Raw genomic sequence first — 24,659 nt, forward strand, 5'->3', positions numbered from 1 at the left:
AGCCCTACAAATGAAAATAGGCGCCGAAAAATGTTTCAAATATTTGTGCTATAAATCATCGACCAGCCGGACGCTGGACAAGGTTGAAAAAAAAAGGATGAAAATTTTTTGCACACCCAACCCCAAATGGTCCGCCCAGCTTCATTCAACCGCTCGCAAAACCGTCTCGAGTGATGGCAGCTAACCAAATCAAGTAATTTCACGCAGAACGTAACCTTCCTTTAAAAATAACCAAATAGGGTTAAGGGGCGGGCCCTGCCCAGTTCACGGTTGACCGGGAAGCCAAGTTCCGTGAAGGCAAATCGGTTGAGTGTTTTTCTTCGTGGAAATCCGGGGGTATTGGGCAAAATCAAACGAAAAACACGCTGTCAATCGTTGGCAAATGCTGGCGAAACCGGCTACGGTGCAAGGACGTTCGCTCTATTTTGATAGCAAATTCCTTATGGTAAAAAGCTCTTCAACAAAAATTCCATTAAATGTTTGTCTTTCCCACTTCACCGCGGGCCAAACCCAGTTGTAAACCGCGCGCGCATCCCCTCCCAACCCCCCACCCACCCTGCCCACTGATTGAAGGATGAACGGCGAAGGGAGTGAAATGTTCGAGCAAAAGCTTCCGCACCAAGTACGCCAAGAAGTTTTCAGCTTCGGTAAGTATTCCTCTTAACGTCATTCATCGTTCAACGCCACGAACGAACGAGGGCTTTCTTACGGTCTCTTTCACCCGAACCCGAAACAGTGCGGGCACATGAAAGAGCGAGGAACAACAGGAAGAGAAAAAAAACACCAGCAGAACGCTGCACTGTACAACCCCAGAATCATCAATCCATCCCGTTCGAAATGCTACCAATCCGAAACCCCACGAACAGCGCACCTAACCGGAATGGGAAGAAAAGCTCGGCAAAGGGTCCTTCATTTTATTTTGTCAAAGCCTCACTTTATGGCATTAGCAGTTCCCTTCGGAACTGCTGTCAACGCTGGCTGATGCTGATGGTGAGAAAAACTTCGGCACAAGAAGCTGTAAAAGCACGACGCAGATGAAGCCAGCGGGAGAATCATGGTGGCGTTTGGGAAACTGTCTTTGCATCTTTGCTCCGGAATAACCGGCACATGCCCTCTGTGATGGATCACAGAGTGGCCAGGTAGAAATGGAATGCTTCTCTCACTAACAACAATATTACGGACCGTTGGATACACCTGCATCCGCATACAAAAACCAACGCAACGATGGACAAGAACGAAAGGTCTCGCTGCAAATGGTAAAACGCGAGAAACTAACAACAAAGAAATGTTTGTTTCGAATGTAAAGTTCAAAGTGAGGATATTCAAAATTGCAGAAGCCATCCCCTTCACCTGTTTCGCTCCACAGCGAATTTTGAGATAAACGTACTTCAATCGAATCAAAGCGAAGTGCTTGCCAGGCATCGCAAGGAAAGGACCCACCAACGAACGCAATATGCAAATAACAAGCACAGCAATATTATGCATTTTTCGGAGTGCCGTGCGCTCCAGTACCCCCCGGTCAGGTGCAACCGAATGTCTTAAGGGTCGAGATAAGCTGCACTTTGTTAGTCACGCCAAAGCGTAGACCGTGCACCAATATTCCTTCGACGCAATGGAGGATTTTGATTTAAGTAATAATATTCCGTTGGCATTACAACGCCATCCAACACTGCAGTGTTGCTGTTGCTTTGAGTGCTATTTATCAATAACGCATAATGCACTTTCAAAACCGGACGGATATTGTTGCTGAAACATAGTTTCCCACTTATCCGCTCGTCACTGTGTTGTTGCACCGTGAATGTCACCGCTGGGTGGCAAAGAAAAATGGTTGTAATAAAGCATAAGCAACACAAAAAGAAACACACCACACGATAAACAAACTTTATCATCCCCTGTTCTTTTTACCCAACGAGAACTTTTTACTACCAGTACCAGCGCGATGGATCTGCCGCAGCTAGAACCTTTAGCGATATGCGCTACCCGTAGTAGCCGGGTCACGTTTTATTGGACGTCGGGACGATGGTAGCGCATTGTTGTCTAGACGAAGCGGATGTTTCGTCTCTTGCCAGACAAAAGAAAACAAAAACCACTTGCCAACATTCAAATGAGTTTAATCAACTTCGATGTGGTGGTGCTCGGTTGGTTAGAGCGAATGGTAAGTTTGCGCGCGAAACATTATCCTTCTGTGCTGTGTGGTGCACGAACTAGGTGGCAATTTAAGCGACGTTGGTTTCAGTTTTATGGCAAAGCAAAGAACGTTAAATCCTAAATAAAAATCAACAATCAACAGGATCATAACTCGTTGTGTGTGGCGTTGTAACTTGCGTTCCGTCTGCAACAGAATCTTAAAATAATCAAAACAACCGAAAAACAATCAACCAAAGAGCACAAGACAAAGGAACACAATCGAAAAACAATACAAAGAACAACTAAAACTATCAAGCTAATCGTGTCTACAAGAAAGCAATAGAACATTCCCACACGATGGACAGATTTGTGCAGCTGTCACCTACGAAAACCGACCAAGCAATCGAAAATATCGAACAGGAAAATGAGTTCAGCGGAACAGTGGTAAATGTAAATTATTGATGAAAGAAAAATTCCAACGATTGGACAAGGAACGATCAGCAAAAAACCACCCAGTGACATTTCAAAAGTAGAATAAGACAGCAAACACAAAAAAAAACAATTGAAATTGGAAAAAGGTTATGTCCTATGTGGCCAACAGCACTGGGTAATGTAGGATGACATGAGACATAAAGAGCACGAACAAAAACATTGTCTGGACACCGGACGCTTCAGAATGAAATTTCCTAGACACAGTCGCAAGGCCAGTCTACGGGACATTCGATACACTCCGATTGTTGTGGTACACTTCAAGTCGATTAGAGTTTCCAGCTAAGCTGCTAAACGGTTCGTATCCAAATTGGATCTGGGCGAAATAGAGGTTGAAGTTCCATTAGGTATTCGAAATATTGGGGAAGGCTCACGTTATGATGGGTGCTTCATGCTTCTCCGTTCCAGTTAGCAACATCGCCACGCTATTGTTTTCCCTACGCCCTTTGGCTCCGATGTGTGTTTTACAGCAAGAAACGTCCAGAAACTGGCCAAAATCTAGAGCTGACGTTCGGAGAAGTTTTGCAAAAACATAAAAAACACATCCCCCGAACGAACGGCCCAAACGGCCTCATCTCCACTAAATGCAAGCGCACAGAAAATTGTTCGGGAGCAGCAGAATCTCCACTACTCCGAAAGCATTGCAGGTTGCAAGTGCAACGCTGCATATATGCATGATTCACCCCAAGGATCGGGGCACAAAGCGTTTCGTACGGTATGTTATGCAGCTATGCAGCGCTGTGTGTTTAGAATTCTTCCGGAAGAAACGGACCGGATTTATGCCAATGGCCAACATACCTGTGTGTCTTTCTGGCTTTCCCTTTTCCCCTTCCTGTCGGCCAGCCTTCTTGTGTAATCTGTACCAGGCATCAGACGCCAGCAAACACAGGAATGCGAACGTAAAGCGGAAGTGCTGAAGCAAATTCTGGCCAAACTTCTGGCCGTAGAGGGTTGGCTTTGTTGGGATTGGCACTGGCCAGAATTCTGTTTTTTTCAATAAAGAGTACGAAAAAATCTTAACGCTGAAGGAGATCAGAAAGCCAGCAAGGGTAAAACTGTACACCGAAAGGCCTGCATTACTGCTGCTTGGTACAGTATTTGCCTTCCGGATTGAATTTCTTTGGTCACTTGGTACCATGCGAGCGTGAGCATATCGGCAATATTGGCCTGCTGATGCAACATGTCGAAGATGCGAGCAGATAGGAATCCCGTACAACTTAAACATGTGAATTGCAGGTTGCATTGATTAGATGATTTTTTATTGCAGTTGCAGTCTAAAACTACCTTTCATTTAAAAGAAACTTCTATAGGAACGTGTATAAAAGAACCTCCCGGGATGCCCGTGGAATGTTACGCGAATAGCTTTGCAATGTGAAAGCTGCAAATTCTAGGAATTTACCCCCGTATCGTGAAGGGAAAATTGAACTTTTTTTGTTGTGCTTTTTAAACAAAATCTGCTTTCCACCCGGGGATTGTTCAGATTTGTAACTCACTGAGAAGCCAACCAGCGAGAAGTAACCAATACAAACACACAGAGACATGTACTGCTCTCACCAACCATGGCTAGAACCGGGTAGCTCAGCTGGCATTTTCGACACCCTGACTGACTGATGGGGAAGGATCCGCACCCGTGATTTGCGATATTTCCTACGGTTCGCTCTATGCTCGTTGCGCAAGGAAGCGCTACCTGGCGCACGGAACCAGAATATGTGCACAGCTGGTGCACACCCAGACCGGCCAACAGTGCAATATGCTGCAAACTATCCATCACAATCGATCGTGAACAGACACAAAAAAAAAAGTTTCACCACTCGGCAGAAGTGCGAACGGAGTGTGTGTACCGTCCAGGATGTACAGAGAAATTTGCCTGAGCAAAGGAACGATGCGACTCATGGCCACCAGGTGACAGCGAGGGATAAAACATACTTTTACGAAAGGGAAAACAAAAGGATTTGTATCGTGCCGGGCATCATTTTGTTGGTAAAATATTCACCACTCATTGAGAGAATCGACGTCGACGAGGTATGGCCCAAATTTTCTGAACCGAGCGAACGATGAGTTTTTCGAGAAGCAGATTTTAGAAAACTTCCCATTCCCAATAGTCATTACGGTACGGCCGAAAGGTGGAAAGATACCGTACCCCAAAGGATCCGAAAGACATCAATCAAAAGGGCACCTCAGCGCAGCACACGGCCTTGCTCACTCACACACAAAACTTCGAACGATTGAACGGCAAGAAACGAGTACCATCTGTGTCAATCAGCAATCCGTTCATCAACGATTCCAGGCAGGTGCGCCCACCGAACGGCACGCACTAACAAATTCATCCGCCAATCTACTGACAAGCGAAGGGAGAGAGAGAGTGAGAGATCGCTTTACATAAAACCGCCGCACACAGCCGAGAAGGATAATATTTTCTTTGCTAAGCTGGTATCTTCCCTCCAATTACCTTTCCGACGCAGCAAGGAACAACCCCGGTCACGCACACGGCCTAAAATCCCGCATATCCATGGAAAGTCCTCCGTTCCTCCCCGTTCGTTTTTTTTTTGCGTTTGGAGTTGGGGACTGTACAAACATTTACCAAAAAAAAAACCGGCACCGAAATCGATCAAGTGGAAAAAATCATCAAATTAATCCCTTTTGGATTCGATCCCACCCCGCCGAATGCTGGCGGAACTTTGGGCGATTGTGATTGACTGGACGACCGCAGTGGGCAACCGCTTTTTACCATCGTCATCATTGTCATCGGGCTCGATTTAAATCTGCCAGTTTTACGCTTCGATGGAACGCTTTCCGCGAAAATTCAGATTTATCCGAAACTTTGGTCGCACGATGCGATCCCAACTTCCGGGTACAGCCGAGCAAAGGAAGCGAAAGGATTTGCCGGGAAACTTTCCCGGTTCGAAACCTTTTTTCCCCTGCGCTTCTTGGGATACACAAGGGATAAGCCCGGTGGTTGAGTGGGCTCCATGGTGTGCGCCTTCGCAAGCCGTAGCAGCGAGTCGCCCGAACCATGTATATACCGTGCACATCCGTGACGTTAAAAGGGACCAACATTTCGTCTGTTATTAACACACAACAAAAAACCAACTCGCAGTACTACAAGCGTTGTGACAAGCGACCAAAACAGACGTCGGTCCGGTCGGTGGGATAATCAGTGTGGTACAGCCAACGTTGCTTCTCCTGCCCCTGCGGCTGGGAATCAGAGAAAGGTTCGCGAATCGGCCGTAAACTGTTCAAGTGGGTCGACACTGGATGCACTGGGTGAGGGATAATTCCATGCCCGGTCAGGTTGCGGAATCAGTCTCCTGCAGTCAGTCGCTTGCTGCGGTGCTTTGCAGGAAAAAAACATTTCGAGGCTGACAAATGAAGTGCCCGCGACAAGTGCGCCCGAGCGGAACGGGTTCGAGGTTTAATTCACTGATCCAATTAGCCAGTGCTCATTGCACGGTTGGAAGATTTGGGTAGACTTTGCTAAGTATGTGAGTTTTTTTGTCTTGTTTGCTTTTGGATTGCTGTGTTTCAATGGGTGAGGGCACCAGTGCACGATTAGCATTTGAAGGTATATTTAGACTGTACTCACCTTAAACGTGTTACACAGTGTAATAGGGATTCAAATATTATGACAATTCAACCAAACCAATATCAAATCAAAAGTATGAATTTGTAACAAACCATATTTCTATCAACCCACCTGTATAACCTTAAATCATTTATTTATTTCAATAAATTTACTAAAATGAAATGTTTGATTATAAAAAAAACATTGCACACATTTTATTATTCATTATTTGAATTACTTTATTAGTATTCAACTAGTTTAAAAAGTAATTTAAAATAAACTTAACTATATTTAAAAAAAATTTGTTATCGAAAACTACGATAACAAGGATTTTTTGTAACATTTCTGTGTGAAAAGCTTGTGATCTTCACACGTTTCTAGAACCAGACGTTAACGGCACGCCAGAAACTGCTTGGAAATTTCGATCCGAATTTTAAGAATTACAAACTCGAACTGGTCCAAGGTGATGGCCTTGTATTCCTTAAGTATCGACATCATCGACCACCAAACAAAAAGTCGAAAGAAATAAAATGTGGGGAGCTGGAAGTCTCCAAACTTTTGTCCAGGAAATCGATTAAATCGTTCGAAAACCAGGTTTCGACCAAATTGCCGTATGTCCTAAGGCACTGTCACGTAGTGCTCATCTTCGTAGATGTATTGAAGACTGGAGGCAACAACCTTCTCCAAAATCTCGGTGTTATGTTCCTTCTTTCTTCCTTACTGGGGCAGCAACCTCAAGTGGTTTAGGTCTGCCATTTCTTTCTTTCTTTGATTTTATTTACACGTATAGCTTGTATAGTCAGTCCTGCGTACGGGGGATTGGGATTTTGGTCCGGTTCGTGTGAAGACCGGCGCCTCTACCATCATGCCACCAACCCGCCCCCCGAGTGATATATTATTTCCTCAAGTTTTTTCCCTTTTATTTCCTCTTTTTATCGGTCGTTTTAGACTTCTTGAGCATTCCATTATTGATTCTCTGAATAATAGCCATTGAATTTAATTTACAATTTCATTTCAGTCAATTTTTGAATCAATCCAATGCAGCAAATAGTTTTCCTATTTGCTGTTGACAAAGTATGTACAGATTGAAACATGCATGATCTCTCCATTTAATAATCACTCAACTGTAAGTGTGTGCAGTTGGTCGCACTGTGTGGTAAGATATTAAAAACGAACTTCAAACCTAAAAAGCGAAACACAAAAAAATAGATAATGTCGGCAATGAATTTAGATTGCGATTATTATTTTCACGATTAACTCCCAGGCGCTAACCACAACCACCATTTTCATTGATTATCAACATCAAACCTTATTACGGTACGGTTCACATTCGCGCCCAAATTAACACACCCTACCGATTCCACCAAAGCGCTCGCGAAAACGTCCAGCATAAAGTCACATTGATTTACTGGACGGTTGTAGGTATTGCCACTTCCAAACTACACCATCAAGCCACCAAATCATCCCGTTTGTGGTGAAAAATCCTGACCGCCAAAACCGATCTTTCCATCGAAAAAAAACACCAGCAAAAAAAAAAATACATCACAAAAGCACCACATAACACCGCCTGCCAGTGCGCAGTAAATGGACCAAAATGGATCATAAACATCCTGTCAAAATTAACGAACCAATTCACGCGCCCGGTTCAACTTTTGCTCCCCCGATAAGCGAACTTTCGATGCTTCATTTCATTTGGCATTTTACCGCTGTTTTTTTTTGTTTTATTTTACTTCTCACCATTGCTGCGCCGAACAAGCTCCCGTGGTGGGGAGGGGGCCTTTGGGTGGGATGTGGATACAAATCGCCTCAATTATACTTTGTTGCCCAGTTTGACGTCCGCACGTGGTATGGCTTCCAAGTCGGGAACCAGCACGGCTCGGAGCGTCCAACACAAAGCAAAAGGAGATGAGAAAGAAAGCTCGAAAATAAAAAACAAATTATGAAATCGATGCACAGGAACAAACTTTTCACGCTACGGTGAAAGCGCCAAACAAGAATAAATTATTAACGATTACATGTCAAAACAGGGCGTGTGAAGATGAGAAGGCACACGATCGAGAATGCTACACGTGTTCCCAGGGTTGGTTCTGGCTCGCGGTTGCCGAGACGAAGATGCCGGCGGTCATACACCGGACCGGATCAATTATCATGGACGTTCATTCGCTTCCTGGTTTGTTACTCTAAACCGTGCAATGAATTCTAAGAAATGGACATCCTGCCATTGAACCGCACCGTACTTTCAGAACGGAGCAAAAACAAAAGCACATGGAAAGATCGTTTCGGAATGGTCGTATGATTGAGCACGCCTGCGATGCGATATCGCACTGACCACCGCCCGGTAAAGTTTCCCTTACTGCAACGAGCAACTTTGGGGAATGATTATTAAGTGATCAAATTAAACAACCGCCAGGCACACTCTCATCAACGGCCCGGACCGTTTTGTTATCGAGCATTTTTCTTCCACTTGCTGGGACTTTTCGGGTGCCGGTTATGCGTCTAGGCGTCTGTGCTCATGGTCTCCGTCGGTGCTAAGGGGAAGAGCCCATTTTCATATCCTACTCACACAGGCCCAGCACGAATTGTACGAGTCAAAATAAGGCTCTTTTATTAGGACATGCTTTATGATTTCCGTTCTGCAAATAACCACCGACGGTACTGCTGCTCAACTAGTAATAATAGGTCCGTAGGTTCCGACACAGGGACACAATAAAAAATTGGACTCGTTTTTACGTTTTACCATTCCTATGAGCACAAAACCACCTGTGGGGCCCAGCAATCGTTTAGGTCCGGTTTGGATGACAAAACAAAAAACCCTGCGATCTACGCCATATTTCTATGCTAAAAATACAAATTACCGCCATGACATGGTGGGGCGTGGAGTAAAGGTAGGACAAGAATTATCGGTCTCGCCCAAGGATCCCAGGATCGGATAGGGGTACGGCGTGGAAAGGATTAGGCGATGGTCACGCCGGTAACAGATGGGGGGGGTTAGGTATAAAAACCACTTGATGCATTATTTATGAGCGCCGAAAGCGGGAAAGTGAAAAACGGATATGCTATTTATGGAGAGTACACCGGACACAGCGATAGTAATCTTCCGCTCGACCCCGGGACCCGAGTCGATTCGTTCCGGGCGGCCACAATTAAAGCTCGCGGCGACTCGTTAACTGACCTGGGCTGAAAGATTCCCCCCCCCCACAGATGACCACCATAATCGAGTGTGGCGAGCATTTAAGCGAATGATGGAAGCACCCCGAATGTTCGCCTCTTCACCACGGTTGACCGAACCCGGGGCCGATTGTTTGGCGTGATGCGAGACAGCGACCATATTTCACCTTCAGCACGAGAGTGCGGGGAGCAAAGCGTAGTGATAAATTTAGCGAATACAACCAGCACGCCAGGACGTCGCTTGCGTTTTGTTTTTACCACCGGCTTTTTGGTGTTCAAATTTATGCACATACACTTTGGGCACTAATGCCCTTCCACGGCAGGCCGTGTCTGCCAGCGGGTTGTGGAACGATCACACATGGCGCAACGGAACGATCGTTCCGTTTCCCGGCGTTCGAGCCGCTCCACACGTTTGGGCTGCGTTGTATTTATCTTTATGTGCGCTTCAATGTTTTGTCCCTTTCTCGACAAACCAGACGGAAGAGTGTGCCAGAGCTAGTGCACTTCCCGGCATATTATACAAGCTCCTGGAGGGTGTAATGCTCCAAACACATTACATGCCTTTGGGTATAGGGGTGTGGCTGGGGGTTTGGGGCAAACGTCATAGTAACGCGTCCACCATTTTATCGGGAAGCGGTACACATATCATACATCGCCTTAAAGCAAGCTACAAGGACGACCCTGAAACAAACATGCAGTAGTACTAGTCGTAGCAGCAACGGGGAGGCGGGGAGAGGGAGCCCAGATTTTTCCCGGTTTTTTGCATCCCCACTCGGGAATCGGAAAACATGAATCTCTACTTGAAGAAAGCGTCCTGCGGAGCTTTCAGCACGTGACCCGGGTTGGGTGGTGACGCAAATTGGGGAAATAGTTTTCCGTTCCATTTGGTCCGTCCCATTGCACAGATTTTTGCTGACGTGAGTCACAGCCAACCAATGCCATGGCGGGTGTCCTTCGTTATGACATTCTTACTGGCAAGCCTTATCGGATGGACCGATCGACATAGAAAAGCACACAACTGGTTTGGCTGCTTTCCAGTAGATGAAAGGACTATCCTACCCTTTCGGTGCCATAATAGTGACGGGCGCCAGCCAACATAATGCTTTGACCTTTTTGAAAAGACCAAAAACGATGGAGAGTGTCCTTTAAGGATGGACAGTATTGTAAAAAAAAACAAGCGGAAAATCGCAAGTCCACCAGGGATGTTCTTTGATTTGATAAATTATGTCACATTGAAACGTTTTGCGTATCTAGTTGGCACTGTTTCGAGGCCTTGACAAATGTCATACAACACATTTCGGTACCCAACGATCTAGTAGGTCGGGTTGTTTTTTTTTCCATTGCGAAATGTATGCAAATGATTATACCGAGTGCAAATAAAAACACAACCAGGAAACCCTTCAGGCTGACCATGAATCACTCGTGCGGATTCATGCGTGAGTGCGCTGTGCAATGTCGAGAGGCATCGTATGAACTTCACAGGATATCCGGACAATGAAACCGAACGTCACAACACAACACCCCATGCTCCATGTTTTGCTACCGTCGTGCACCCTCCCCCGATCGTTCGATTGAATGTGGTTAACGAGAGAAAAGTGGCAACGAGCAGCGATTCCCTCTGTAGGGTGTCCCTGCACACCTCTAACGGTACGTGATGGTTTATTTAGCCGCAGGTCGTCGGTAAACTCAATTCGGTCACTCGAGCCCACTACAGCCCATCGTGTAGTATGTGTGTGTGTGTGTGTGTGTGCATTCACCGTAAAAAGGGCGTCGCAATTGCCCATCGATCGGAAACAAAATCCGCCAATGACCAAACACAACAACACTAAATAAATATCATCATCGAGCATCACCGCAGGCCACCGTGTCGTTAAATTTCCTGTGCGTTAATTGGCGATCGTTTACGAAAAACTGACTACCCGATACGTTCGCCTTTTGCCATCACATCCGCTGGGGTAGGCAGGATCCAATATGGACCAAAAAAGTATGGCGAATTCGGTTCCTTTTTCGACTGAATGATGAAAAGTTCAAGAGAGGGCTGGGGTAAGTAAAAAAAACAAACGAACTCACTCGACATTCCCAAATGGCAAAAACAGCACTACGGAACCAGGACCAGGGATCAGGTTCGTGGCGAATGAATAAAAAACTACTTAATTACAACTTATCTGCGGCTGGCTGTGGATAGTACCGGCACCGAACCAGTGCGCCAGGGTGTGCTCGGAGATTAAAGCAGGTAGCGGGCGAGAGGCCGGAATCTGGCCGGAAGAAGGGCAAGATGGTAATTAGTGATAACTAAATTTAAATTAAAAGAATGAAACATTTCCGACACCCACCGGACACCCGGCCGGGGTCGCTTCCGGAGAAAAAGGACACCAAAAGCCTGCTATCAGCGTTGCTTTTCTTTGGTTTTGAACAGAGTGTTCAGTTTCCTTTTATTTTTTCGGTACGAGAGTTTTACCCAGCCTGCTCGACCAATTTCGCCGTACTTCAATCTTTCGGACATTCTGCAAACATAATCTTTTGCAATGAACCGGAGCTGAATTTGGTTCCGGTGCGTTCCGTAGTTCAGAGACCGCACGCAAGATCTATAGACAGTGGGTAAGCAAGTGCGAACGAGCACAGAGCAATGGATGGACCTCAGCATCACGATGAATGGATGGACCTCAGCATCACGATGAATGTGACGCTTAACTTATGCTCCTAAGCAAATTAGCAACTTTGAACTTATCATAAACCGTTGCCGCACACCGAATGCGAAGCACGAGCACGGGGGAAGCCAACTTGTTCACTTTAAAGCACTACTGACGCGAGAAGGGAGACAGACGTTGGCCGACCGGCACGGCCGACCAGGTAAGGAGATATCAAACTTATAAACTGTACGTGCGTACTATTCGTGTTCTCCCTTTGCCGCTCCTTCGGTTGGATAAATTTAATAACAAAAAAGTTACCCCCCAACTAATCGTAACTAATCCACAACCTACCCTCTATCGCACGGCTGCGGTGGTAGAGAAAACGTATTACTTTGCAAGATTTTTTAATGTAATTTAATCATGTGCTTCTGTGCGGAACAGACTAAAGCTGTTAAGTTTTTCGTTTGATGGACAGCATTTGCCGCAGTGTTACGAGAATGGTTCCAAGCAAGGTCCAACAACCCTACGCTACCGATTTACGCTTTACGATAAGAATCTTGTTTGCGTTTCGCTTTCACAGATTTGGATTCTGTTTTTAACGTCATTTTTAGGGTGTCTAAGAGCGGTAGCAGCCGTAAAGCAATAAATATTCAATCTGAGGGTTGATGAAACACAGCGAACTTCATAATGAAATTTTTGCAACCCATGATGATAACATGCATTTCTGAGCTGGGTTCAATTACGCCGTAATAAGCGTTTTCGGCGGGAGGATTTTTTTTCTCTCTCTTATTGCTTTAAGATTAACGCTTTAATCTCGCGCCGTGTGTGCGGTATTAGTGTAACTCGTCCCACAATGCATGCGCACATGACTGACTTTCGGTGCCGGTGGTAGACGCCGCATAATATGTTTTTATGGTTTTCTATAAAATTTGAGGAATTTTTAAAGGATTCTCCATCCTGTTTGGATTTACTCAACAGCTGCTAGTTTCCCCAGTATGTTAGCTTGTCATTCACCACCTGACGAAAGACGTAAAATTCGGACGTGCATATTAAATTGTAGGTATGGCTAGATAACAGCATTATATCCATGAGACTTTCGCACTTTCATTTTCAAGGGAAACACTCAAACAGGTTGCAGTTTGGACGTATGAAGTTATATTTATATATTATCCTTTTTTAGCCAAATAAGCTGAGACCGAAGCCAGTCCAGATCCAGTAATGATTTTTAGTTACTATCAACTTTGTTCTCATTTTTGCAGGGGTTTCGAACTCAACTATTATAACAGGCAATGTCATATTTTGACATTAGTGGAGCTTTGACATTTGTCTAGCAAATGGTTGTAGCATTTGATTAGAAAATCAATCTAAACTTTCATTCCCAAGCTAATTTGGTTGGACTGTTTTATGGATTCCAGTTTGTGCTTTTAACACTCCAAATCTGTAGAAGCTGCCGTACACCCGATTATTCACATTGATTGACAAATGTCCAGCAATTCTTCCCCTTTACTGTATCATGTTCAAAAGTCACGTTAAGGACACAATGAAAACTTTACATTCACACATTGGCAAAGCTTTCATTATGTCAGTTCAGCAAAAAAATAACAGATTCCTGATCGAATATGAACAGAATCCAAAATTAGCTCCAAATTTGTCAACCAAACTCGAAACCCCTGTATTAATCAGACTAGAAAAATTTAGGGAATGTGAAATATGCTTCTCACTGGCATCATCATCAGTTGTAGGTTTAAATTCCTACACTCCTCCCAATGAATGTACGCTGAATGAAATTCTCTCAATGCAATTAATTTCCGTATTACATAATGCCATTCACATTCACCATACCATAAGCATTTGGGGCAAACTTCTTCACTCACAAATCGTGCTCCGTTATTTATCATGTCCCGTAACGTAACTACACCGCTACAAGATCCACGCATTATTTCCCCGCTTCTTACGCCACACCGACCACCGAAGGCCATGCACTCAACCGGAAGCGCATCAAAATCCACCCCCCCTTGCCATCAGCACTGGTAGGGAAGGAAAATTCTGAGTGTTTGTTCATAGCCAAGGGTCGGGTGTGTGTTACGGTGTACAAATATAAACAAAACGACACCAACACAACACACGCCCGGGCCCCCCCAGTCCAAGCGGAGGGCCCATTTTCGTCGGGTGTTCCGCAGAACAGCAGAATGCCAAAAGGATATCCTCGAGCTGGCACGTTGTCAGTAAGCAACAACATTCCGGTGCGAGTTTTCGACGGCCATGCGGTGCGGTGCGGACGAAAAACAAAACCAAACTAACTACACCGTTCGCTATTCATCAGCCAAGGGCTCCACGGGAGAGGCCGCGTATTTTTCGTACTTTGGTGGAAATGAAAACACACACTCACACAACACAACAGTGTAGCGAATGAACACAAAAAAAAAGGAAAAGCGAGAAGCGAGTCAGGGATCGTCCACGTCGTCGTCGAGAGGTGCGTCCGGTTTCATTTCGTTGGGATAATTTATGTGTTTTAATTAGGCTGCGTGTCGGTTCTTGCTGAATGGGGTACGTATCGTCTCCCGCGTGTCCTTTCGGGTTTCGACAAAAAAAAACAAGAAAGACAAATAATTTTTAAAAGCTAAAAACGAATAAAAAAAATACAAAAACAATGACATAACACGCTCCAACTGCAAACAAAAATGCAAATTTCACCATTTCTTTTTCTCATTACCTTACCGGAGAAAAGTTTAGGCTTGGAGATGATGTAAGACAGTTTTAAAAAATTCTGACACCAACAATTTTAACTGTTTGCTTAAGAATGTAAACGTATTGTCAGACGGACGGTCTTTCCAACAGAAGTGAGACTTGTGGTCATTTTTGAAAACATAAATTCGACGGAAAATTGCGTACATTTTCCGACGACCCGTCAATCGTCAATGTTATTGAGGGGAATTAAAACACAGCCATGGAATTGCAGGGGAAACCCCCACAATCTAACATCACTGCACAACCATGTTTAACTCACCAACCCCAACGTATCAACTTTGACTGCCGAGCCGAACACAGTCCGGGGTTCAATCACGGTACGAATCACGGATTAACCCCGAGTGCTATTCAATTAGGGTCCGTATAGTCATATGCCTTACTGTTCGTCCGCATCTTCCCAAAACCCTGCTGCCCATTCGCTCAAAGATAAACGGACGCGTTGGTGCGTAATCCTTGCGTGCCGATGCCTTGTATCCATCCCGCACTGGGCTGTGGGACTACTTTTGTACCGTGTACTGGCAGTACTGGGGGGAGGCGAGGGATTACTGTAAAGCGTCGATGAATAACGGCCATGAAAAAGGCCTACCTCATTAGATGGTAGTACGGGATTGTGGTTGTTGGAATCACCGTGATTATTATCAGCATTTCCAATTATGCTAATTAGATCAATAAATTATTGTCCCATCGAACGGTGTGTATGTGTCTGTGGGCCTGGATGTGGTGGTGTTATTGTTGTAAATTCACATTACAGCAAAACTCTATACTCTACAGGTGCCACTGTCCGTAAAGGCACGCCAACACAGGCAAAACCCGAAACAGTTCGGCAAATAATCCACCAGATCCACGGAACGATTTTCCGCAGGAGGGTCAGGGTGAATGATCCCAACGCTAGTTCACGTACTCGACGTGGCACCGAAAGACGCATCGAACAAAAACAAAAAAGGTAGCAATTTGGAAATTTATTCCATCGCCCATCCGGTAGCACATTGGGCGTGAGGGTGGACAAATAATAGCAACCCGGTGCCCAATAATCAATGTCCTGCCCGCTGTCGTCCCGTGCCCTGTAGGCAATATTTTCTGCACCCTCATCGTCATTCGGATTGGATCTCTCGATTTCATCTTGCCCTTTCCCCATTCATCCCAACGGACACGTTATCACCTCATGCACGCAAACTGTCCCGGTATTGCCGTACACCCTCCGGGGCGGGCCCTGAATCCCTGAGCAAACAAGGGATAAGAAAACTCGAAGGTGTTACCTAGTGCCTTGATTCACCAAAAATCACTATCCAAATACGCCAACTCAGCACTCGCAAAGAACGAACAAAGCGTTGAAAGGCTAGAATGGCAACACACCCACGGGAGGGGGGTGGTCAATGAGGTAGAGTGGCTCAGTTCAACAAACGATTCATAATTGGATTGGTGGCCATTCTAGCAGAAACGTCCTTATACTCGTCAGAACGTTCATTATCGCTTTGCGGAAGATGGTATCGTGGAGCGGTTAGTCATTTGTTTTCGCACCCTCTGCGAACCGGAGTGGACCCGTGCTGCATAATCGGTTGGAGAGGTAGAATTTGAATGGGGGGGAAAATGGCCAAGGTGTGTATTGCTGCCAATGGAAGCTAAGCTATACTTCAGATTAATTGAATGGGAGCTCAATGCCGAGTGGTTGTTGAACAGTGCACCGGGACAGACTCTTAGCTATTTAAAGTATATCCCTGGGTTTATATCGCACCTTTCCTGAATGATGTTTACTTGATTAAACATCAGCAAAATTTTCTTTCTAATTAAAATTTTGATATCAAATCGCAGACAAAACCAGCAATGAATCAATACCGACTCATATTGAATGCGAAGTTCATGCTGTAGAGTCAAACATACAATCAAAACCTCGAAAAATGGATCATTTTTGGATTAATTTTATTCGCAGGACAAATACCTCCAGTGTTTTTAGATTTTTAACGAGAAGTTGTACAAATTCATCAGTTGACGCCTTTCTTCGGATGCCTCAATAATTGGAAAAATAATGCAAATTGAAACTACTCCAGTTCCGACGAACTGGTTTTGATTTTTCGTTTAAAATTGGAAAATGTGCAGTATGAAACAATCGATTCTGAACTGACAATTTAAGAACATTTAAGTGAATGGCAAGTTAATCATGTTGAAGTACTAGAAACCAACCTTTTTTTTTAGAAACTCTAATTTGAAGATGGAAGATACCCAAAGATGTTTGGGGATGAATTTACGCTGAGAGCTCTAACTTCGTTACTCCTCAGTATATTGAGAGATTCAAGACAACTGATAATCAAGATCCAATTTAGGAATCTTACAGAAAATGCAATAAAAAAGGTCGACTTTTTCGAGCAAACTGAGCATCTTCTCAACATAATTGAACCTTCTAAAGTAGAACCACTGCATATTGTCAACCTGTAAATCAACAACGCCGCATTATCAGGCCGTAACAAACATGCACATTACGCGACGATGCAACGAATGCATCAACATTATCTAACTTATTCATGCACTTACTCCGTATACTTCTCTAAACGATAGAACGCACTCCTTGTTTGGGTATGAAGATGCTCGGGAATGTTGTTTGGGTTGAGTGAGAGTACACAACGGTCACGAACAGGTGGGAAGGAACGCCCGACCATTGTACGTTGCACATTATTGTTGTACATTGAGAGCAAAAGATAGAAAAACGAGATGATGAGAAAAGCAAAACGAACAAAACATGAACATTTCATCCGTGGATGGCGCGCAGCAAACAGAGAAATAGTAGAACCGGATGAATCAGTTGATTTATAGCACTAGCTTGGGTATTTGTATGTTCGGGAAGCAAATTGTGAATAGCTCAGCAAGACTAGCAGGCTAGTTCGTGGGCCACATTAAAACTTGCTTTAACACAGCCAAACAGACAGAGTGCAAAAACGGTGAGCAAATATAGTGAATTTATAACGCAATTCAATCAAAGCTAAATGCTGCTCCAAAAGGTTTTGCTCGAATCCTGCACGGAACCAAGCGAACGAAAGTTGCCAACCTACACGCATTCGCATTATCATGAAATTTTATATTCAATCCCAAACAACCAACAACATTCAAACGCGCATAACTTATTACTCCTTCGTTATTTCCTTATCTTGGCCGATGTTAAAACACTTTGCCCCGACACCATAACGATTCGCTAACTAAGTGGTGGTAGCATGTTTAAGGTATCGTTTTGGCACCACCTGTACCGTCCTCTCGAAGGGTAAAAGGACCATCGAAAATACCATACACACACACACACACACGCATAACTTATGATTATTCACTCCGCAGCTGTATCCGAATAGCGGTACAACAATCCGGGTCGATCAATATGGCAGATCGGTACACAATAAATCAATGCAAAACGAGAAGGGTTTAACAGTGGTCCGGTTCTGGGGTCGTTTTGTAAAGTGTCTAAACTCACGGAAACACACACATTATAATCTGATGTTGTTGTTACCCTTTCTTCCGGCAATCGGTCCCGCATTACCCACCATTCGGTGGGGTTGGTAAAAGCATCGTCATACCCAACAGGAAAAGGCGAATTTCTCCCACGTACGATGTGTGTGTGCTACGGTACGCAAACGCTTCCCATGTGCTAAAACAACCATTCCCACATGTGGCTGTATATTGCACGTTTACCATCACGCATGGCGCTACATAAAACACGACGGTACCCTTAGGGATAAAAAGGCTCGCTTGAGGCAGGGCTGTAACACATCGAGAAAGCCGGTTCTCGCCACCATCGAATGTACTTGCTGCGCATCATCCTAATGAAATCAAATCGAATTAATATTTATCGATCGTTCTCCGCGGAAGCTGCAATCAGGCGTCGATCGACCGTCGTTTTTTTCCGCCTCAAGTGCGATTGAAGAGTATCTTCTTGCGAATGCACGAAAAACCAAGAGAACACCATCACCTACACCAGTGCAGGAAAAATAAAACACCCAACAGCGGGTACCTGGTTCTGGCAGCTGGAAAATACTGCTAAGCGACACTTGCCAAGAATGTTCAAACACTTTAGGCGGGGGCGAGCAGGATTCACCAGTTTGTACGCCGACGGTGGAACAGGACGAGGGCAACCGATGCGAACGGAAGTGTACCTTCGCGTTCCCATGCGATAATGATGATATCGGAGGCTTTTATCGTTCAATCGTGGTGCCACGCGGGAAATATCGAGTACAGCTCGTGTGTGTGTAGCACGACGACGTGCCGGGAGGATAAAATCATGTCCGCAAAACTGCCGCGATTAGATGGCACGCGTGTGTATGTGTGAAATGGAAGGTAGTTAAGATAGGGCTGATTGATTGAGGCGGTTTTCTTTCGTTAGCCAAACGTTTGCTTCTCCCAGGTAACGTACTCGGCAGTCAATCAATCGATCCAATTCCTGTGACTTTCAATTGTGCTGATGGTGGTGTGTCATGTTATGACGTTATGCTACAGCATAGAGAGCGCTTTATAGCTATAAATAGTTGGAACAATTTAATTTAAAACCATTTTATATTAATTGTTCCTACAAATTGACTAAAATACAGTTCATTTTCGCTAAAATTGGGCTAATCTAGTAGTTTAAAATATTGGTTTCTTGGTGGTATTGTACCATAAATAAAACCCAAATGATGTTCCGAAAAGTGAATGAGTGAGTTAAACAACCACTTGACATGAGTGAGATGAGCATGATACATCGTACTCAGGGTGAGATACCTTTCACTATAAAGAAGCAAATTTCAACCTTACTGAATCACTACCTCAATTACTGAAATCGAATATCTCAATAAAATTGCTGTATTGAGAAAATGTTCATTGATAAAATAAATAAATACAGCACAACTATCATTAAAGAAAAATAAAAGATAAAAAAGGACCGATATGCTAAAGGATTTTAAGCATATTATACAAATAAAAATACAAAACCAATTTGAATCCAATCCAAACCAAATCCAAAACCAATACAAACTTGAAGATCAAATCAATGAAAAACTTTTACATTATGCAAAACGAAAGTAGAAACAATAGCAATTAATTGGTACTAAACTATAAAGTGGGTTGATTGTTACGAAATAAAACACAACAATTTTCAATTACTGCAGCAAACCAGTGCATTTAGCAGCAAACTATTACCCCCTCAGCAGCACAAACGAACGGACAAAGCAAGACCGCCCCCAAACTCTGCATGCTCAAAGCGCATTTCTGTCGCGTCGAGTGACGGGAAAAGTGTTAAATTTTCCACTCCTTTGGCCCCGTGCCCGTTTTCCATCGCAAACCCCAAACCACCATCATGTCCCTCGTACCACTAGCCAGCAACAGTTCATCGTTGATGAGGATGTCACACGAAGCAAAAGGTTGCACGGGAAACAATTCGTTCATCATTGCCCATTCAAAAAAGACGACACACTGCCCCCCACCGCCTGTCGTGGGTCGAAGCGGGAAACCCGGCAAACAATGGGTGGATGAAGGACTTAGAAGGACTGCACCGAGTGCTGCACTTTACCGAGGTGCAGGCAACTGTATCGTTCGCTCGGCTTCAGGGCAATGGGGACAATTGCACTAATAATGCACTACCGACCGCCTGCCAAGCCGGATCATCGTCTGCCATGCGCCAGGCGCCGTGAGCCACAAATCCCCCGTTGCGCACCGCGGGGGAGCCCCCGGGGTCAGCGCGATAGCAGTGTGGAAGCAGCCAGACAAATTACTTTCAAACTGAAGAATGAAATTAGTTTTTCGAGCGTTCGAGCGTTCCACCCGTGAAGCGTGACGGGCAGAACAAAACCACCGGAAAGATTTCTTGTCGCATCCGAAACCGAAACGTTCTGGCTGGTGTTGGTGCTCTGTTGGATCCAGGCATCGGTTCCAGATTCGGGAAAAGTTGGAAAAGTGCCTCCAGTTAGTGCGAACGAACAAAAAAACCACGGGGCCAAAAATTATTATGCATTTACAATGAACATGCAGGACAAACTCACTGCGAGCGAGTAGTGCACCCAAGCACGGTTGGCTTACGCTTTCGTGTGCACCGCACAACCTTTTTAACGGTTTTGGACAAACAAAAAGCACTACATACAAAGCCTCGTTTCCAGAGACGGACCACCATACGGCATGGCGTTACAAGAATTTGACCGCTTCAACCAGATCCAGACAAAATGGAAAAAAACCCCTCACCCTATGGCTGTGTTTTTACATCGGCTGGCTGGTCGCACAGACTCCATTAAAGCACTTCAACCGGGTCCGAAAAGCGGAACACTAACACGATCAGCACAGCGCTGGCTACAAATATACAAACCCCCACAGCTCCCTGATAAGGATAAAGAAAAAAAAAAAGAATTGTGCACACATTCTCCACCACTAGGTTTCCCTGCTGTGGGAATTAAACTTGTTGAAAAGCCATTTATTTTTCATTATGAATAAAATTACTGAATTTTCCGCTCCGAGGTTCGCTGCGGATTGTGCCTGCCGAACAAAACGAACACGCCAACGTTACACTGGTTTTGCCAGCAACGCGGACAGCCTTCTTTTTTCTGTGTGTTGTTATTGTGGAGGTCCACTGAGAATATGGTCTCAATGTTGACCGCGTTTGCCTTCCCCCACGTTTACGCGAGTAACCGTTTGTAACAGAATGTTTCGCGATACTCATCCCGGTGCCGGTCCCGTGCCAGAGAACCAACAGATATGAGGGCCGGCACACAAATTAAACGCTGTTTTGCGCTTTTTTTTTGCTGACCTTCCCCGGCGCTGTCGTTGCTGCCAATCGGAACACACGGCCTCCGGATGCTGAAATACATTATGCATGTATGCTTTTGGGGTTGGGGAAGGACGGGGCTAGTCGGACCAAATATTGGGTTGGCATGTGCATTCGCGAAATTAGCAAAAGCTGACGATGGGGAATGGGGAATGCACTTATGTTTGTGCTATCAATGTTCTGCCATTTCTTCCACCGGTTACATGTGTTTTCTTTGCTTTTTTTGGGAAATGTACTCTCGAACGAAAACAAGCCTTTGGGTAGAATTGGAACAGTGAACGATTCGTCTAATTACCACAGCAAACTCTTTTCTTACAACCAGTTAGGGATAGTTTATGGCCTACAGCAGAAGAATTCTGAACTATTCCGAGTTACAATGAAAAGCGGATAATTAATTATATTAAGAACTTCCCTGTAGTAGCACAACTGTGGATATTTTAATTCCTCAAACACAAGCAGGGGTAATTTTAATGCTAGTAATTTAAGAAAAAAAAAGTAATTTTAAAATTGTTTGTTTCTACCTCGGCAGTTGACCAGTAACAACGAAGATCCGTTGACACTAGCCGCTTCCTTAGCGCCCTCTATCAACAATATTTGATAGTTACTGTCAAACGTAGCTGTCAATTAAATCAGTCAACATAGTTTTGACAGTAGGATTAATTTATAAACAATTTTAGAGTTTATTCACAAGACTTGCACCATATCCATTGGTGCTCAATTCTTAATTACAAGGCTCGACCCGAGATCGGATGCCTCTCCAATACCAGTTCGTATATGCTTGAACCTACTGAACCTACTTGAACTCGATTGCCAAACTCGCTTTGTGCACCTACACGATAGCTGCGGTTCGACTGGCACCCCACTACAGCATAGTGGAGTTCTAACTGTTTGGCTAATTACGCCAAATGCAAAAATCCTTTTTTTGCTTTCAATTCTAGCACATCTCACACATACGGACATACATACTATGGAATAGCCTTGGAATCCGTAGTTGGTACATACGGATGGGATAGCCTTTTTTTGTACAATCCCATAAAGCGGGTAATTTCTTCACATCGCAGATAGAGGGAAGGTATATATGATCCCAACATATGATATAGTACATGGATGTGCATTATTCATGGCAATTTGGTTTTTTTTTTGCGAGTAAGGATATTTTTCCCACCATGAATCATGTAAGTGATCGGTGAAATGAGAACGTCCAAAAAATGAACAAAAAGATAAAAAGAGCCCTTCATTTTTTCTGCATAGCATTTGCACAACTTCTCACATGAAAAACTCATTATACGTTCTATGTTTTGGTAAGTACTAGTTCATTTGTTCCGAAAGCCTGAAAGCTTTTCCGGTGTTTTTTTTTTTTCTTCATGACATGAGCACTAAAACGCCTTCAAAGTTCAACATTCGGCTCGTTGGAAGGAAGCTGTTTTCACTTTTTCACCAGGCACACACGCGCGAGTGCTCGTGTCTCGCAAAACTTACCTTCTACCGTGCCGGTGTAGATACGCGATAGATCGTAGTCCATCGGGCCCTCGGTGTTCTCGATCTGGACATCACGGGAAAATACTGAACGCGGGTCTTCCTGCAGTACCAGCCGGAACTCGCTGAAAATAAAGCCAGAAAACGACATGTACAGTTAGTGGTGGAGGACGGGGTAAAACAAACTGCTACTGCAACAAACAACCAAAAAACGACCAAGTGTGATACTAATCTACAGCTTCGCAAATCTGCAAGGCTGCGTGGTGACGTTGGAAACTTTTCGCATCTAAACTTGCCCAGAAACTCGGATACCATCCTAGCAGGCAAACGGTAGAGGGCTGTTTTAACTTATTACGACGGTTCGTTGTATCGCGACTTTGCATCGTGTAACTGTGGTTATCTTGGGGTTTTTTTACCCTTATCTACTTCATTTTATGGAAGAAAAATATGCTTTCCCGCTAGCCCAAAATCCTAATGCTCCTTAACCCGCGCCAGGGGTGCGCCGATGTCTGCCGAATCTAGGCGAAAAATATATAAAATAAACACTAAAGTTTTCGCCCATGTTCCAGCGGGAAGTTGAGGTTATAACAGTTTCGTGGGGAAAAGTTTTTCTCCCTTCCGACTCCTTCCCCTAAGTTAGATACTGTTCTAACCAGCACTTGAATCTCTTTCTTTTTTCCCCTCCAAAATAGTGGCAACTCGTCTCTCGCTTGCACATGTATCACTACTAGCGGCGGTAAACCCACTGTGTCGGAAACAGCCGGACCAGTTCGCCCCTTTAAGGACCATTTTCAGATACTAGCACGGTCTGTTACCAAGTGTGTGTCCCGCCTAATTCCCGTCACTCTTTAACCTCTGTCCCCTTACCAGAGACACCAACTACTTATGTCGCACGGGAAACTTTCCTTCCTAGTCCGAAAATCAAACTTTCCGGCACGCTGTAAAATAGCGGACGGAGTGGGCTTATCAGTGGCCCAGCTGCTGCCAGGCCAGGTTGTGTTGCGGCCACTTTCCCCCACCCAAGCGCACTAACGAGTGGTGCCCAAAGCCTACGCAAACCGAAAAGAATGTGAAAACTTTTCCTCGCACCGCAAAAACACTTACACTTGGCACGGTGAACAACGGTACCAAGCAGCGTAACGAAGACATTATTGGTGTCGTGCAAAATTAATCACACAAAATGCGCTCTCCAAAGGGTCGTCCGACGGATGGAACCGTATGGCGGCTTTGACCAGTCGGGTGTGGGCAAGGGCTGTAAAGTTCAATGCATGTTGACATGCATCGATGATGAGAAACGTTCAAGTATGCAGCCCATCAACCAAACATAAACCAAAAAAGCTACTCTCTACGGTAAGATCCGGACACTGTCTCAGCGATGGTGCCGAAGCACAACTCTTGCATTACCATCACTCGTATGCCGCCACTGTACTGCCACAACATTATGTCGTTAGATAACTACTTTGTGCGCATCGTTCAGCCCCCAACCTTCGTAGTTTTACTCGCCAATCATTGGACTGTCGTGAATTTGCCTCGGTTGCGATAGCCGGCAGCTAATCAGTACGGTAACAACAATGTGCATCGACCAGAACTTTGTGTGACACAGAAACACATGTACACAATCTCTTGGTCTTCCGATAGGTTGCGGCATTTGCGTCGTCTCGCTGCGGAACGGTTCCTGCGAACGGCTTTAATGAAAATG

The 24,659-nt window shown here is 44.7% G+C and overlaps 1 protein-coding gene across 1 annotated transcript in view; it reads right to left on the reverse strand.

Annotated features, from left to right (window-relative positions):
* Positions 1 to 24,659, reverse strand: part of LOC128710446 (uncharacterized) — a 154,484-nt gene that overhangs the window by 72,500 nt on the left and 57,325 nt on the right. Inside the window, exon 3 of the mRNA XM_053805499.1 lies at positions 22,964 to 23,085. Within this exon, the coding sequence (XP_053661474.1) occupies positions 22,964 to 23,085 (122 nt within the window). The remainder of the gene's footprint in view (positions 1 to 22,963; positions 23,086 to 24,659) is intronic.

Source organism: Anopheles marshallii, chromosome 2 (assembly GCF_943734725.1).
Source record: "Anopheles marshallii chromosome 2, idAnoMarsDA_429_01, whole genome shotgun sequence".
Lineage (NCBI taxonomy): Eukaryota > Metazoa > Arthropoda > Insecta > Diptera > Culicidae > Anopheles > Anopheles marshallii.